This window comes from Micromonas commoda, chromosome 15 (genome assembly GCF_000090985.2).
Source record: "Micromonas commoda chromosome 15, complete sequence".
NCBI lineage: Eukaryota > Viridiplantae > Chlorophyta > Mamiellophyceae > Mamiellales > Mamiellaceae > Micromonas > Micromonas commoda.
In genome coordinates, this window is record NC_013052.1 from 174,722 (window position 1) to 189,501 (window position 14,780).

A 14,780-nucleotide genomic window follows, 5' to 3' on the forward strand; every position below is an offset into this window, starting at 1 on the left:
CGATGACGCGCGCGCCGCCGCTCGCCGCCCTCGTCGCGCTCCTCCTCCTCGCGGTGCACCGGTGCGACGGCGCGATCCACCCGTACCGCGCCGCCAGGTTCACCCCAACCGACGGCGCGCACGTCCTCCGCGCGGGTCGCGAGGGCCTGTACGCCTCGGTCGGATCGGACCATCGGAGGCACGACGTCAAAGGGGACTTCGCGTTGAGCGACGGCGGCCGCGGGCACGAGAAGGCGTACGTGCGCTTCGAGGACGTGGAGTTCCGGCGGTCGCGGTCGCACGCGTCGCGGTTCACCGGCGCCGACAGCGAGGGCAAGGACACTGGCGCGGTCCACGCCGTGCTCTTCGAGCTCAAGGATCACTTTCGGATAGGGTGGACCGACCCGCGCGCGGGCACGCGCCACCTCTGCTGCGATTCCCCCGACCTCGTCGCCGACACCGGGTGCGTCATGAACGACGTCCTCATCGCCCCGCCGGACGACGGCAGGGAACCAGAGCCCGGGTGGCCGTGGGTCCGCCGCGTCGAGTTTGTCGGCGATCACGCCGTGCGCTCAATGAGCGCCGAGCAAGTCACCGTCACGCGCGACGGCATGTACTACCTATGGTTCGTGACGTGCGACGCGTCGTTGGGTGAGTCACTCACCGTCACCGGTCGCACGACGTGGCGCAACCCGCACGGCTACCTCCCGGGCATGATGCGTCACACGCGTCCCTTCTTCGGGACGCTGGCGCTGGCGTACGGGGGACTCGTTTTTTGGTGGACAGCGAAGGTTGCCAAAGTACACGTCAAACGCCCCGACGTCGTCACGCAGCTGCACCACTGCGTCACCGCGGTCGTCGCCGCGTCCTTCACCGAGGCGTTCCTGTGGTACGCCGACTACGAGTACTTCAACGCGGTGGGCGTAAGGCCCGTCGCGCTCACCTTACTCGCCGTATTTTTCTCCGCGGCGAGAGAGAGCGCATCGCGAACGCTCGTGTTGGTCGTCTCCACCGGATACGGCGTGGTGCGTCCGACGCTGGGTGGGCTGAGCACGAAAGTGGTGGGGCTTGGTACCGCGTACTTTGTCGCCGCGGTGGCGCTGGACGTGGCGACGCACGTGGGAAACGTGGACGACTTAACGCAGACCACGCGGGTGCTCCTCGTCGTCCCGGTTGCGCTGATGGACGCGACGTACATCCTCTGGATATTTTCGTCGCTGTCGCGGACGCTGACGCAGCTCCGCGCGCGACGACAGCTGGCGAAGCTGGCGCTGTACGCGCGGTTCACCAACGTCCTCGCCGTCTCCGTCGTGGGCAGCGTGATGTGGATTTTATACGAGACGTGGTTTCGCGCCACCGACGCTTTGAACCAAAAGTGGCAGGTGGACTGGGTCGTCGGCGCGTTTTGGCACGTCCTGTCGTTTCTCCTCCTCGGCGCGATTTGCGTGCTGTGGGCGCCGAGCGACGACGCGGCGACGCAGTTCGCGTACGGCGAGGTATCGGGGAAGGACGACGCGACCGGGGCGATGTTCGACGGCTTCGAGGGGTGGGATTTCGGGGACGGAGACGCGAGTGGCGGCGGGTACTCGGATGAGGAGGATGGACGCGAACGGGAGATGCGAAAGGTTCCGGCCGGGCACATGGGAGGGGGTAAGGGCATGGGCGTGGGTCAGACCCCGCTGAAGGGCGGCGACGTGTTCCTGATGGACTCGGACGACGAGCGGGAGGCGCGGCTGGCGAGGGATAAGATGCGATGACGCGAATCGGATGATATATTTTATGATGCCCGCCGCCGCTACGAGTGCGTTGTATCTCACCCCGTTCGAGCCTTTGCCGCGCGACACTCCTTGCACTGAGAGCGGCGACGACCGTGCTCGCAGATTTGAGACCCATCGCACTCCTTGCAGTATCTGCGCTGACGACCATGCTCGCAGATTGATGCACCACCGCACTCCTTGCACTGAGAGCGTACACGACCGTGCTCGCAGATTTGAGACCCACCGCACTCCTTGCACCTGTGGCGCTGACGACCGTGCTCGCAGATTCCAGACCCACCGCACTCCTTGCAGCTATAGCGCTCACGACCGTGCTCGGAGATGCGAGACCCGCCGCACTCCTTGCACTGAGAGCGCTGACGACCGTGCTCGCAGATTCCAGACCCACCGCACTCCTTGCACCTGTGGCGCTGACGACCGTGCTCGCAGATTTGAGACCCACCGCACTCCTTGCACCTGTGGCGCTCACGACCGTGCTCACAGATTGAGCCCCCACCGCACTCCTTGCACTTAGAGCGTACACGACCGTGCTCGCAGATTCCAGACCCACCGCACTCCTTGCAGCTATAGCGGCGACGACCGTGCTCGCAGATGCGAGACCCGCCGCACTCCTTGCACCGAGAGCGGCGACGACCGTGCTCGCAGATTCCAGACCCACCGCACTCCTTGCACTGTATGCGCCGACGACCGTGCTCGCAGATTTGAGACCCACCGCACTCCCTGCACCAATAGCGCTCACGACCGTGCTCGCAGATTGCGCCCCCACCGCACTCCTTGCACGTAGAGCGTATACGACCGTGCTCGCAGATTGAGCCCCCACCGCACTCCTTGCACTTAGAGCGTACACGACCGTGCTCGCAGATTCCAGACCCACCGCACTCCTTGCAGCTATAGCGGCGACGACCGTGCTCGCAGATTTCAGACCCACCGCACTCCTTGCACTGTGTGCGCAGACGACCGTGCGGACAAGCGCTGCACACCTTGCACTTCGACCGATACTTCACCCCGTGCTCGCATGGCCCCTTCGTGGGAGGGGCTCTCTTCCGCTTCGCCCCCTTGCTCGACGCATCGTCCTCCGTCACCCTCACCTCGACACCATCATCGGGGGGATCCCTCCTCACGGCCGGCCGCAAAGTCAACTTGAACATCCCCGCGCCCCTCGCGCGCGCGGCAGAGTAAAGACAAACGGTTTTTTTTCCCGACGACGACGCAGAGGCGCAGCCGAGCCGCGACCGTTCAGTCATCAAGTCACCCATCGTCGCGGGCCGCCCGTCAGTGCTCGAGGCGCGCCCGGCCGCCATGGCTCCGCGCGTCAACGGGTTCCGCGACGCGGACGGGCGCCTCAGCATGAACGCGCACCAGTGGCTCGGCATCGGCGCGTACGCCTCGCTGGTGCTCGGGTTCTACCTGCTGCAGGCGCCCGCGGTTGGGGACTCGACGACGAGGCTCGCGCTCGAGATCTGCTACGGCGCCGTCGCGCTCGTCGCCGCCTGCGCGTTCGTCAAGGCGGCGGCGGTGGACCCGGCGGACGACGACGACGACGATGACGACGAGGCCGGGCTGTTCTGCCAGCTGTGCGATCGTAACGTGCACGCCGGGAGCAAGCACTGCCGCGCGTGCGACAAGTGCGTCGCGCACTTTGACCACCACTGCAAGTGGCTGAACAACTGCGTCGGCGCGAGGAACTACCACAGCTTCTTCGCCCTCGTCGCGACGGTGCTGTGGCAGGTGTTGGGACAGCTGTGCGCGGGGGCTTGGCTCCTCGCGTGGGTGAGCCGAAACCCCGCGCGCGCGGACGCCCTGCTCGACGACGACGCCCGATTTCCGTCGCACCTGACGCGACTCGAGTTTCAAGCCGCGCTCGCCGCGTATCTGCTCCTTTGCGTCTGCCTCGGCTACCTCGTCGGGGACCTCTTCGCCTTTCACGTCTTACTCATCCGACGCGGCATGACCACGTACGAGTACATCGTGTCCCGCAGGGAGGCGGACGACGACGACGGGCGAGGGGGGGGACGCGACGGGGCTGGTGGAGCGAGGCGAGCCGATTGGAAAGTCGCCAAGGGGGGCGACGTGCTTCGATGCGGGTGGTGCGCCGGGAACAGGGTCGGCGTCGGCGACGAAGACGACGGGGACGCGACGGGAGGGGGGACGCGACGGAAGAGGAAGAGGGTCGCGGTGTCGTGCGTCGGTCTTCTCTTCGCGCGCGGCGTCGGCGTCGGCGGCGTCGGCGTCGGCGCGAATGATGCGCCGGGTCGCCAGGGTCGTCGCCGGGGCGGATCCTTTGACGGCCCTCGGGGCGTCACGGAATCGTCGTCGTCGGCGGGTAAGCCGTCGCGAGCTTCGGGGGACGCGGACGGCGCGCAGGGCGACGTCGCCTCCGGCACCGGGCGACGCGGGAGGGAGGAGGGGTACCGGGTGAGCGGGCTGGGCGGCGCCATGGAGGATGATGACGCGATGGACGACGACGACGATTTCGGCCCGCATGGGCTTCGAGGGTTGCGGCCGCCGTCGGAGAGCCTCGGGTCGTTGCGTGCGCCGGGGGCGGTGGGAGGCGGGAGCGCGAGGGGGGGGACGGGGATCGGGCGATCGGGCTCGGGCGTGAGGCCGGTGTCGGCGCGCGAGTAGTGAGCGTTTGTAGCCGTAGCGGGCGTTTGGAGCGGAGCTGTGTCAGTCATCAGGCTCTCTGGCGCGGAACGAGATCCGCATCGCGCTTTATCGTTCCTCAATTTACCCTAGCCAGCCTCATCGTTCCTCGCGCGCGCCGAGCGCACGTGATCATCGGGGCGTGCCGAGTCTCGGCGGCATCCTCGCGTCGCTACCGCGCGCGCGTGCGCGAAGGCTGCGACGGGCGGCCGCGGCGCGGAGCGCTCGCGTCGAGGCGCCACTCAGTCGAGGCGTCGCGGATTGGTAATTTCGTCCTCGGGGTGAACGTGCACGAGGGGGCGCCATGCAGAGCCGTGGCGCGGACTACGGCGAGGACGAGTACGTCTCGGTGATTCCATCGAGCGACATCGAGGCGCAGGTGCGGGTGACGTGTCCGGATAAGACCGGCCTGGGTTCCGACATCACCCGCACGATATTCGACTTCGGCTTCGTCGTCCTCAAGGGCGACTTCGCCACGGACGGCAAGTGGGCGTTCGTGCTCGTGACGGTGCGCAGGCAGGGCGGAGGCGCCGAGACGAGCGCGCCGGTGAACTGGGACCTGCTGCGCATCCGCCTCGAGAACCTCTGCCCGAGCAAGGCGTCCATCTCGACGCTGTCGTCCCTGAACCTGCGCTCCGTGGGCGAGGTTCGAGATCCCCTCGAGCCACCAAAGGGAACCATGTACATCCTGCAGGTGGAGGTGGAGGACCGGGTGGGCTTACTCCACGACGTCACGCAGGAGCTCTGGGCGTCCGAGCTGACGGTGCACCGCGCACACATCTCAACCTCCCCAGCGGACACGGCCGTGGACCTATTCTACGTCACCGACGAACGGAACGAGCTGCCCGCGGAGGCGCGGGTGGCGGAGATTTCTCGAAACGTGCAGCGCACCGCCGTGCGACAAACGTTCGGAGAATCGGGCGGCGGCGCGCTGGCGATGGGCGGTCGGCACTGCCGCGTCACCGTCACGCCGGCGCCCAAGTTCGTCACCAAGACGAGCAGCGCGGGGCGGCTCGTGGAGGCCAACTCCATCGGGAAGATCGAGACGGCGAGCGCGACGCAGTACTCGGAAGCCACCGTCACCGTGGACAATCTCATGTCGCAGAAGCACACGGTGTTTCAGATGCGCACTCGGGACCGCAAGGGCTTGCTCTACGACGTGTTACGCGCGTCCAAGGACCTGAAGGTGCACATCTCGTACGCCAAGGTGGAGCTGAAGAGCGGCGGGCTGTGCGAGGTGGACCTCTTCGTGGCGAGGTGCACGAACTTGCAGGAGCAGCGGTACCTGTGCCAGAGGTACAAGGAAAACATCGAGAGGCCGGTGAGCGTCCAGATCATGACCATGGGTCTGGACGAGATCACCACGGAGCTCCGCGTCATCGCGCCCCTGGACATCAGCGGCTTCACCCGGCCGCGAGTGCTCCTGGACGTCACGGAGGCGCTGCGGCAGCTCAAGGTGATGGTGTTCAAGGCTGACATCATCATAATGAACCCGGATGGCGGACGCGGCTTGGACGCGTCAGGGGGGGGTATCGGGGGATCGGCGCACTCGTCGCCGTCGCACTCGAGCGCCGCGGTGGGACCGCCGGGGGCGACGAGGCAGGAGGTGCACAGGTTCTTGCTGACGGACGCCAGGGGACAGCCGATCAGCAGCGTGCGGGATAGGAAGGTGATATGTAACCGGGTGCTCGGGGTGCTGTTGCAGTGAGCGAGCGGGGGACGTGTACGAACAAGTTGATGATGTAAAACGTCGCATCGTATTTTTTTTTGAATTTTTGTTTACTCCCGTCTCTCTCAAATCTCTTCATTGGATCGCCAATCGAGCTCAGCCTCTACCTCTTCCCGCAGCCTCTTTTTTGCGTTAGCGGCACGCATCCTCACATTCATTAACGCAACCTCATCATTGTGAAGAGAGAACGGGTACGCGGAAAGCACGGCATCACTGCCCTCTTCGATCTTTCTCCTTTCCATGTACGCTATCTGATGCGGAGTTGGCTCAACGACATTGCCGGATCGATATGCGATGTATGCTTCCTGGGAGACGACGACGTCGGTGGGAGTGACCTTGGCCGGGAGGCGGCGAGCAGCCCTCTCGGCTTCGGTGAGTTTTCTCGTGGCGGCCTTGTCGCGTCGCAAGGCAAAGCAGCCCGGCCACATGCTCACATACGCAGTAAACAGCTTCCCCGCGTCGGTGGTAAGGTGGAAGTCAATCAGCGGATGAAACGCGCTCATGTTTATGCAATAGTCATATATCAGATGGTGAGAGGTTCGCTCAGACTTGGGCAAGGTTTTGAGTTCTCTTTGACTGGGAGTTGAAGTTACGTAAAGGCTGAACCCTTCACTGTCCCCTACGACAGCCTCGTAGCGAGGTCGGATGTGCGGCTTAAGCAGCTCAACGAGGGGGCGCGAGTACTCAGCGTTTGCGAGGTACTGGTCGAACGCATCTTTGGCTCTCTGCAGTTCCGCTTCAGCCTTTTTACCGAGCTTGGGCGCTCGAGCGTAAAAACCCCGTTGGGTCGGTGCCACGAGCTTTGCGGGAACGAGGATGGGTTTCTTCATGTTCTCACGGTCCGCGGCGGTCCAAAAGCCGGTATCCACGTCGCCAGAATCATCGTCGTGCGCGTTCGCGTGAGCGCCGTCCATCTCCTCGGTCGGCGGCGCGAGTCGAAGTGGCAGAGGGAGTTTGAAAACTCAAGCAACGACCACTTGTTGCCGATGCGACAGGACTCTTTATTTTTCGACCCCCCGAAGCTGGTCGCCTCTCCCTTTGCGCGCACACCCCCGCGCGCTCGCCGCCGGGTTCGCCCAAAATCCGAATGGATCCCGCCGCACATCTCCCCTCGCGCCCGCTCGAGCCCCTCCTCAGGCTCGTCAACCGGCTTCAGGCGCGTCGCACGAAGCCCCCCTAGCTAGGCACCCTCGGCAACCCGAACCCGCAAGACGTTGACGCTGACGCGCCCCGCGCCCCACCACCACCCGCGAAACCCCACCAGGAGGCGTGCGCGCTCGCCGGCGACGGCGTCGACGCGCCGCGCCGCCAGGATCTCCCGTCCCTGTGGCAGTGCCTGCCCCAGATCGTCGTCGTCGGCGGGCAGTCCAGCGGCAAGTCCTCCGTCCTCGAGGCTATCGTCGGCCGAGACTTTCTCCCGAGGGGCGCGGGGATATGCACGCGCCGCCCGCTCATCCTGCAGCTGCACTGCGTCGACGACGCGGAGAAGGACACCGCGAGGTTCCTGCACAAGCCCGACGAGGTGCGAAACGCGCCGATACGCGGTCGGGTCGCTCAACTCGCCTCCATCATCTCCACTCGTTTACGCCTCCCACCCCTGAACGTCACCCCAAAACTAACGCGCCCCGACCGACTGCCCCGCAGGTGTTCGACGACTTTCGCAAGGTCCGCGCGGAGATCGAAGCCGAAACCGACCGACTCCTCGGCGCAAACACCAAGTCCGTCAGCGCCGAGCCCATCGTCCTCTCCGTCCGAAGCAAAGACGTCCCAAACCTCACCTTGGTGGACGTCCCCGGACTGACCAAAGTTCCAACCGCCGATCAACCCGCGTCGATAGTGCGAGACATCGAGTCCATGGTGAAGAAATTCGTCACCCCGCCGGACGTCATCGTCGTCGCCGTGTCCCCGGCGAACGCCGACATCGCCACGTCCGACGGCGTGCGCATCGCGAGGGAGGTGGACCCGGGATTGGTTCGAACCGTTGGAGTGCTCACCAAGCTGGATCTCATGGATCGCGGCACCGACGCTTCGGAGGTGCTCGCCGGTCGAGCCGTGCGGCTGCGGCTCGGGTGGTGCGCGGTGGTCAACCGATCGCAGTTCGACATCAACGCCAACGTGGACATGGCGACCGCGCGAGCCAACGAGCGGTCGTTCTTCGACGAGCACCGCGCCAAGTATTCCAACGTCAACTGCGGCACGGGCGTGTTGACGGAGATGTTGACGGCAATTTTGGGCGACTCGATCCGGCGGCGGGTCCCGAGGATACGAGAGACGATCGACGGTGCCGCGGCGGCGCTGGAGCTCGAGCTCATGACCCTGGGCTCCCCCGTGCCGAGCGACAGAGGAGCGTTGATGCACGAGGTGCTGCTGTCGTGCGGCGGTTTCGAAAAGGAGTTCGTCAAATCGCTCGACGGCGGCCGCGGGGGCGGCGAGACTATCCGCGTCATCTTCGAGGATAAGCTCGTCAACTCGCTTCGTTCGCTGAACCTGCGCGAGTTTTACGGCGCCGAGTTCGTCAAGTCCGTCGTGGACGCGACGGACGGGTACCAGCCGCACCTCGTCGCGCCGGAGCTGGGCATCAGGCGGCTGATCGAGCTCGGTTTGGCGAGGCTCCGCGACCCGACGGCGCAGTGCGTCAGAGCCGTGGACAGGGTGCTCCGTTCCATGGTGGAGCGCTCGGTGGAGGACGGCGTGGGCGCGGGTTTGGGGACGTTAGGAACGGCGCCTTCGTCGGCTTCGTCCGGCGGTGGGCGGGGCTCTTCGTCGTCTCTCGACGGCACCCTCGACGGCACCCTCGACGGCACCCTCGACGGCGGCGGCGGCCGCGATAGGCTTCGGAGGTTCCCGGCGCTGCGAGCCGCGGTGGCGTCGGCGGCGTACAGCGCTCTCGACGCCCGTCGCGACGAGTCGGAAAAGATGGTCGCCGCACTCGTGGACATGGAGGCGTCCTACTTCGACGCCGACTTCTTCCGGAGGTTCACCCGCGAGGAGCACCTTCGGAGGTATAATAACGCCGCGTCCGAGCCCGACGAATCGAGTCCCCCGACTTTGGACGAAGCGTCCGACGGTCGTCCCACGAAACGGTCCGACGAAACGCTCGACTGGGACGACAGGGTCGGTCTCATTCGAGCGTCTGTGTACGCGTACGTCGACGCCGTGCGAACGAGAATCGCCAAATCCGTACCAAAAGCGGCGGTGCACTGCCAGGTGGTGCCCGCGAGGTCCGGGTTACTCGCCGACTTTTACGCCAACTTGGGGGGTAAGACCCAGGAGGAACTGGCGTCGCTGATGGCGGAGGACGACGGCGTGGGCGAGCGGAGGGAGGCGTGCAAGACGCGGCTCGGTCTGTTGAATCGCGCCAGGGCGGAGATCGCCGCCGTCGTGGGTTGAGGTGAGGTTCTCTTATACAACACCCTACGCTAATAGAAGCACACCGTGTAGATGGGCCGCCGCCCCACCTCGGCGGCGAACTTGTCCATGATCTCGTCGCACTCGCACTCCCAATCGTCGCTCGCGTCGATCATCTCGCACAGCTTGAGCGCGTGCGGCCCCGCGTTGAGCGCCTCCTCGTGCGAGTCGATGACGTCCAGGTTGATCACCAGGAGCGGCTCCCCCGAACCCCCCACGCGTCCCTTCAGGTCGGACACCACGTTGTCGAACACCCTCTCCTCGAAGCACACGACGACGTCGACGTCGACCTCGCTGTCCTGCCACCGCTGCGGCGCGGGTTTGATCGTCATGTTGCGCTCCAGCATGTCCTTCAGTCCGTTTCGCGTGTAGAGCTTCTCGTCCTCGGCCATGAGCTTGTCGTAGATGTCCTTGTACGTCACGCTGCCGAACTCGAAGACGTTGGGGTTATCGCGGCTCGCGCCCGGGAGCTTGACCCTGTTCCCCGCGCCGTAGGACTTGACGTCCAAACCGGCGTTGAGGGCCACCTTGTGCGCCTCCATGCTGCGGTTCATGTTCGCCGCGCACACCATCGCGAACCGCTTCGCCTCGGCCATGATCGACGACGGATGGGCACCTCGATTGGAGGCTGCGCGTTCGAGCGATGCCCTCGCGTCGAGTCGAGGGATCGGCGCCTCGTCCGAGACGGCGCGGCGCGCGCGCGAGCTGCGTGTGCCGGAGTGTTCGGCCGGTCGGGTCACGACCCCGCGCTCGCGACTTTGCGGGAGCGGGGGGTGCGGCGGCGACCGTGAAACAATTCGGGACCGGGGGCCCATAACCTGGCCAGTTGGAACCAACCGCACGACGCACACCCATCGCTCGTCTTGACGTTTGAATGCCTCGGTGCGCGCACACGCCCCAGGCGCGGTCGGCACACCCACCCGGTAGCGACGCCTCAAGAAGCGAGTTCACGCGACCCGCGAACGAACGCACCGCCGGAATCGAATCCGATCCAAACGCGTCGTCGCCCGCCTCGCTCCAGTCGCGACGCGCCAGATCGTACCGCGCTTCGCCCAACGCGACGTACTTAGGGTTGCCACGAGATCTCGGGCGGTCGTCGCGGAGTCCGCGCGGAGGGTGAGGACGAGAGTTTACGCTCGGTGCAAACGCACGAGACGCGCGCGCGATGGACGTCATCTTCGGCTTCGTGGGCGATAAGTTCGCCGTGGTCGTCAGCGACACCATGGCGGTCCAGCAGATCATCATCAACAAAGACGACGAGGACAAGACGCTGGAGCTCGACTCGCACAAGCTCATGGCCATGTCGGGACCCAAGGGCGACTGCGTCTACTTCGGCGAGTACATCCAGGCCAACATGAAGCTCTACGAGCTGCGCAACGGCATGAAGCTCTCCACGCACGCCGCGAGCTCGTACACCAGGAACCAACTCGCCGAATCCCTGCGCAAGGGACCGTACCAGGTGAACTTACTGCTCGCGGGGTACGACGCCGACGTCGATGAGGCCAGCCTGTATTTCATGGATTACCTCGCGAGCTGTCCATGATCTCGTCGCACTCGCACTCCCAATCGTCGCTCGCGTCGATCATCTCGCACAGCTTGAGCGCGTGCGGCCCCGCGTTGAGCGCCTCCTCGTGCGAGTCGATGACGTCCAGGTTGATCACCAGGAGCGGCTCCCCCGAACCCCCCACGCGTCCCTTCAGGTCGGACACCACGTTGTCGAACACCCTCTCCTCGAAGCACACGACGACGTCGACGTCGACCTCGCTGTCCTGCCACCGCTGCGGCGCGGGTTTGATCGTCATGTTGCGCTCCAGCATGTCCTTCAGTCCGTTTCGCGTGTAGAGCTTCTCGTCCTCGGCCATGAGCTTGTCGTAGATGTCCTTGTACGTCACGCTGCCGAACTCGAAGACGTTGGGGTTATCGCGGCTCGCGCCCGGGAGCTTGACCCTGTTCCCCGCGCCGTAGGACTTGACGTCCAAACCGGCGTTGAGGGCCACCTTGTGCGCCTCCATGCTGCGGTTCATGTTCGCCGCGCACACCATCGCGAACCGCTTCGCCTCGGCCATGATCGACGACGGATGGGCACCTCGATTGGAGGCTGCGCGTTCGAGCGATGCCCTCGCGTCGAGTCGAGGGATCGGCGCCTCGTCCGAGACGGCGCGGCGCGCGCGCGAGCTGCGTGTGCCGGAGTGTTCGGCCGGTCGGGTCACGACCCCGCGCTCGCGACTTTGCGGGAGCGGGGGGTGCGGCGGCGACCGTGAAACAATTCGGGACCGGGGGCCCATAACCTGGCCAGTTGGAACCAACCGCACGACGCACACCCATCGCTCGTCTTGACGTTTGAATGCCTCGGTGCGCGCACACGCCCCAGGCGCGGTCGGCACACCCACCCGGTAGCGACGCCTCAAGAAGCGAGTTCACGCGACCCGCGAACGAACGCACCGCCGGAATCGAATCCGATCCAAACGCGTCGTCGCCCGCCTCGCTCCAGTCGCGACGCGCCAGATCGTACCGCGCTTCGCCCAACGCGACGTACTTAGGGTTGCCACGAGATCTCGGGCGGTCGTCGCGGAGTCCGCGCGGAGGGTGAGGACGAGAGTTTACGCTCGGTGCAAACGCACGAGACGCGCGCGCGATGGACGTCATCTTCGGCTTCGTGGGCGATAAGTTCGCCGTGGTCGTCAGCGACACCATGGCGGTCCAGCAGATCATCATCAACAAAGACGACGAGGACAAGACGCTGGAGCTCGACTCGCACAAGCTCATGGCCATGTCGGGACCCAAGGGCGACTGCGTCTACTTCGGCGAGTACATCCAGGCCAACATGAAGCTCTACGAGCTGCGCAACGGCATGAAGCTCTCCACGCACGCCGCGAGCTCGTACACCAGGAACCAACTCGCCGAATCCCTGCGCAAGGGACCGTACCAGGTGAACTTACTGCTCGCGGGGTACGACGCCGACGTCGATGAGGCCAGCCTGTATTTCATGGATTACCTCGCGAGCTGCCAGAAGGTGAACAGCGGCGGGCACGGGTACGGCGGCATGTTCTGCCTCTCGCTGTTCGACAAGCACTGGAAACCCCGGATGACACGCGAGGAGGCGGGCGACTTGGTGGACAAGTGCATCGCGGAGGTGCGCACGCGGCTGGTCACGGCGCCGACCAAGTACCACGTCAAGATCGTCGACAAGGACGGGACGCACACGACGCTGTACGACTGCGTGGAGAAGGCGGCGCAGAAGGCGCGGGACGAGGGTAAGTGACGGTGTTAAGTCTGTCTAGGCGATTCGAATATGATGATGTTGCGAGTAAAACAGACAAGGTGTGTCGATCCGAGTCGTCGACAAGACGTGGAAACTGTCACCCTCGATCGCCCTTAATCGACGCGTCGACCGCCGCCCTCGCCCGCGCGAGCGCCTCGAGACGCGCGGCCGCGACCGCGGGTATCCCCGTCGCCCGCAGCCCGACGTGCGCCCCCGCGGCTGCGAACCTCGCGAGTTGTTCCCGCGCCCCGGACGAGGACGACGCCGCCAGCTGTGTGTGCGTCTTTTCGCCAGCTGTGTCTTTCCCGCCGGTTGCCACCGCGAGCGTCACCGCCGCGGCGTCGGTCGCGGTCGGGGGCAGCCTCGTCGGGGGTGCGACGCCTAGGCTCGCGAAAGACACGGTCGGCGGCGTTCTCGACGCCGCGAGCCGCGATGCCGGCGCCCGCGAACGCTCGCCCGACTTGGCTCGAGTCGCCGACCGCGTCTTTCGAGCGCCCCCGTCGTCGTCCTCGTCCTCGTCCTCGTCGGGTCCGCCTCGTCGTCGTCTGCGGGAGAGCCTCGGTTCCTCCGCCGCCAGCTGCGTCTTTCGCGTCGTCTCGACCGAAGCGGGCGCCGCCGACCTCGCGGCGGCGGCGGCGCGAACCCGACGCGACGCGTCCTCCTCTCCCGTGCTTTTGCTTTTCGCTTTTTGCTCCCGCCCTCCGCTTTTGCTCTCGCGGGAGCAGGCGTGCGCGCGCGGGCTGCGGCGGACGCCCGCGGCGCCGCGGTCGCGCCGTTCGCGCGGCTGAATCCCGCGCGGCTCCTCGCGCGCGTCCTCGACCGCGCTCGCGGGGACCTCGCGGCTCGGCGCGTCGCGCGGCGGCGACGTCGTCGTCGCTCGGTCGTCGTTGTTGGGACGACGAAAAACAACGACGGCCTCCTCGGGGGCTTCGTGCGTGCCCCCCGCGCGCGCGCGGTTGCCGTGGGAAAGCACCACCGCCTTGATGGCGTCGAACGATGCCGAGCGCATGCCGTCTTCGTCGGGTCGACCGCGTCGTGTGGGCGCGAGAGGCGAAAGAGGCGCGTGTCGAACCTCGACGGGCGCGGGATACGTCCGAGGGAAACGCGGCACCGGCAGCTGACAGAAACAGACAGGAACTAGAAACAGAAGCACATTTACAAACTTGGACATATTGAAATACTGTGGTCTACGCGCGCGACTGAGATGCGACCATCTCCACCTCACCGCCGCGAGCTGGCTAGCCGGAACGAGAACACGGTCACGCGCGCGAGTACCACGGCGCCGGGGACGTCGCGCGGCGCTTCGCCTCACCGGCTTCAGACACGGCTGGCGGCGAAAAGACACAGCTGTCGACGACGATGCACGCGAAGAGGTACGCCGTGTCCTCGCGCTCGAACCCGCTTGGAACTCCCGCGCTTCTCACTGCTTAGACATCGTCATCTCCAGCTTGGACAGCCGGGCCTCCGTCGCGGCGCACTGCGGTCGGGGGATGGGACGGCGGGGCAGTCAGCGGTCGGCGTCGGGCGAGCGGAGAGAAGGACGCGAGTGGAGAGAACTCGATCTGATGATCTTCCGTTGGTCGGGGCGTCCGTCGGGTCGGGGCGAGGCGGCGGCGCCGGCGGTCGGGATCCGCGCGGGTCAGAGGGCGCACCTGGTCGGCGAGTATCTTGTGGCTGCTCCAGATCTCCTCCTTGAGCTTGTACATGGAGATGCCGCTGGCGCACGCGAAGCCGAAAGCGAAGGACGTGATCCGGGTGCCCAACATCCTCGTTCCGACCCTCTCTCGGGGGTGTTTTCTCCTCCCGCTCTCCTCGAACGCGCGCGCGTTCTCCGCTGCCGTCGAGTGCTTCGCCGGGTTCGTCGACGCGCGGCTCGGGCGCGTGACCGTGTGGTCGTCGGAGCGCGGGCGTCGAGGGTTGGGCCCCTTTCGCGCTCGGGAATGATTTTTAGGTTTGCGAGGAGGGAGTCCAATAAAACAAGATC

General features: G+C 65.8%; 10 protein-coding genes across 10 annotated transcripts; 6 read left to right on the forward strand and 4 right to left on the reverse strand.

Annotated features, from left to right (window-relative positions):
* Window positions 1-2: 2 nt before the first annotated feature.
* Window positions 3-1,736, forward strand: MICPUN_88500 (predicted protein; the record flags this gene model as incomplete). The annotated part of the gene is made up of 2 exons (XM_002506277.1): window positions 3-158; window positions 234-1,736. The coding sequence occupies 2 exons, from the start codon at window positions 3-5 to the stop codon at window positions 1,734-1,736; spliced, it is 1,659 nt and encodes a 552-aa protein (XP_002506323.1).
* Window positions 1,737-1,792: 56 nt separating this feature from the next.
* Window positions 1,793-2,998, reverse strand: MICPUN_64375 (predicted protein; the record flags this gene model as incomplete). The annotated part of the gene is made up of 1 exon (XM_002506453.1): window positions 1,793-2,998. The coding sequence occupies one exon, from the start codon at window positions 2,996-2,998 to the stop codon at window positions 1,793-1,795; it is 1,206 nt and encodes a 401-aa protein (XP_002506499.1).
* A 55-nt stretch (window positions 2,999-3,053) lies between these two features.
* MICPUN_64376 (predicted protein) lies at window positions 3,054-4,382 on the forward strand (the record flags this gene model as incomplete). Its single annotated transcript, XM_002506278.1, has 1 exon — window positions 3,054-4,382. The coding sequence occupies one exon, from the start codon at window positions 3,054-3,056 to the stop codon at window positions 4,377-4,379; it is 1,326 nt and encodes a 441-aa protein (XP_002506324.1). The 3' UTR covers window positions 4,380-4,382.
* A 394-nt stretch (window positions 4,383-4,776) lies between these two features.
* MICPUN_68964 (predicted protein) lies at window positions 4,777-5,873 on the forward strand (the record flags this gene model as incomplete). Its single annotated transcript, XM_002506279.1, has 1 exon — window positions 4,777-5,873. A coding segment is annotated over one exon (1,097 nt), but the record flags the coding sequence as incomplete, so codon positions are not given.
* Window positions 5,874-6,191: 318 nt separating this feature from the next.
* MICPUN_64378 (predicted protein) lies at window positions 6,192-7,040 on the reverse strand (the record flags this gene model as incomplete). The annotated part of the gene is made up of 1 exon (XM_002506454.1): window positions 6,192-7,040. One exon carries the CDS (start codon window positions 7,038-7,040, stop codon window positions 6,192-6,194), a length of 849 nt encoding a protein of 282 aa, XP_002506500.1.
* A 173-nt stretch (window positions 7,041-7,213) lies between these two features.
* On the forward strand, window positions 7,214-10,281 carry MICPUN_64379 (predicted protein; the record flags this gene model as incomplete). Its single annotated transcript, XM_002506280.1, has 3 exons — window positions 7,214-7,267; window positions 7,391-7,648; window positions 7,771-10,281. The coding sequence occupies 3 exons, from the start codon at window positions 7,214-7,216 to the stop codon at window positions 9,514-9,516; spliced, it is 2,058 nt and encodes a 685-aa protein (XP_002506326.1). The 3' UTR covers window positions 9,517-10,281.
* Window positions 10,282-10,444: 163 nt separating this feature from the next.
* MICPUN_64381 (predicted protein) lies at window positions 10,445-10,946 on the forward strand (the record flags this gene model as incomplete). Its single annotated transcript, XM_002506281.1, has 1 exon — window positions 10,445-10,946. A coding segment is annotated over exon 1 (247 nt), but the record flags the coding sequence as incomplete, so codon positions are not given.
* A 102-nt stretch (window positions 10,947-11,048) lies between these two features.
* On the reverse strand, window positions 11,049-11,600 carry MICPUN_104292 (predicted protein; the record flags this gene model as incomplete). Its single annotated transcript, XM_002506455.1, has 1 exon — window positions 11,049-11,600. The coding sequence occupies one exon, from the start codon at window positions 11,598-11,600 to the stop codon at window positions 11,049-11,051; it is 552 nt and encodes a 183-aa protein (XP_002506501.1).
* Window positions 11,601-11,914: 314 nt separating this feature from the next.
* Window positions 11,915-12,843, forward strand: MICPUN_109546 (predicted protein). The gene has a single exon (XM_002506282.1). The coding sequence runs from the start codon at window positions 12,170-12,172 to the stop codon at window positions 12,794-12,796; it is 627 nt and encodes a 208-aa protein (XP_002506328.1). The 5' UTR covers window positions 11,915-12,169; the 3' UTR covers window positions 12,797-12,843.
* A 1,087-nt stretch (window positions 12,844-13,930) lies between these two features.
* Window positions 13,931-14,727, reverse strand: MICPUN_109547 (predicted protein). The gene is made up of 2 exons (XM_002506456.1): window positions 14,449-14,727; window positions 13,931-14,273 (listed from the first exon to the last, which is right to left on the reverse strand). The coding sequence occupies exons 1-2, from the start codon at window positions 14,560-14,562 to the stop codon at window positions 14,217-14,219; spliced, it is 171 nt and encodes a 56-aa protein (XP_002506502.1). The 5' UTR covers window positions 14,563-14,727; the 3' UTR covers window positions 13,931-14,216.
* Window positions 14,728-14,780: the final 53 nt, after the last annotated feature.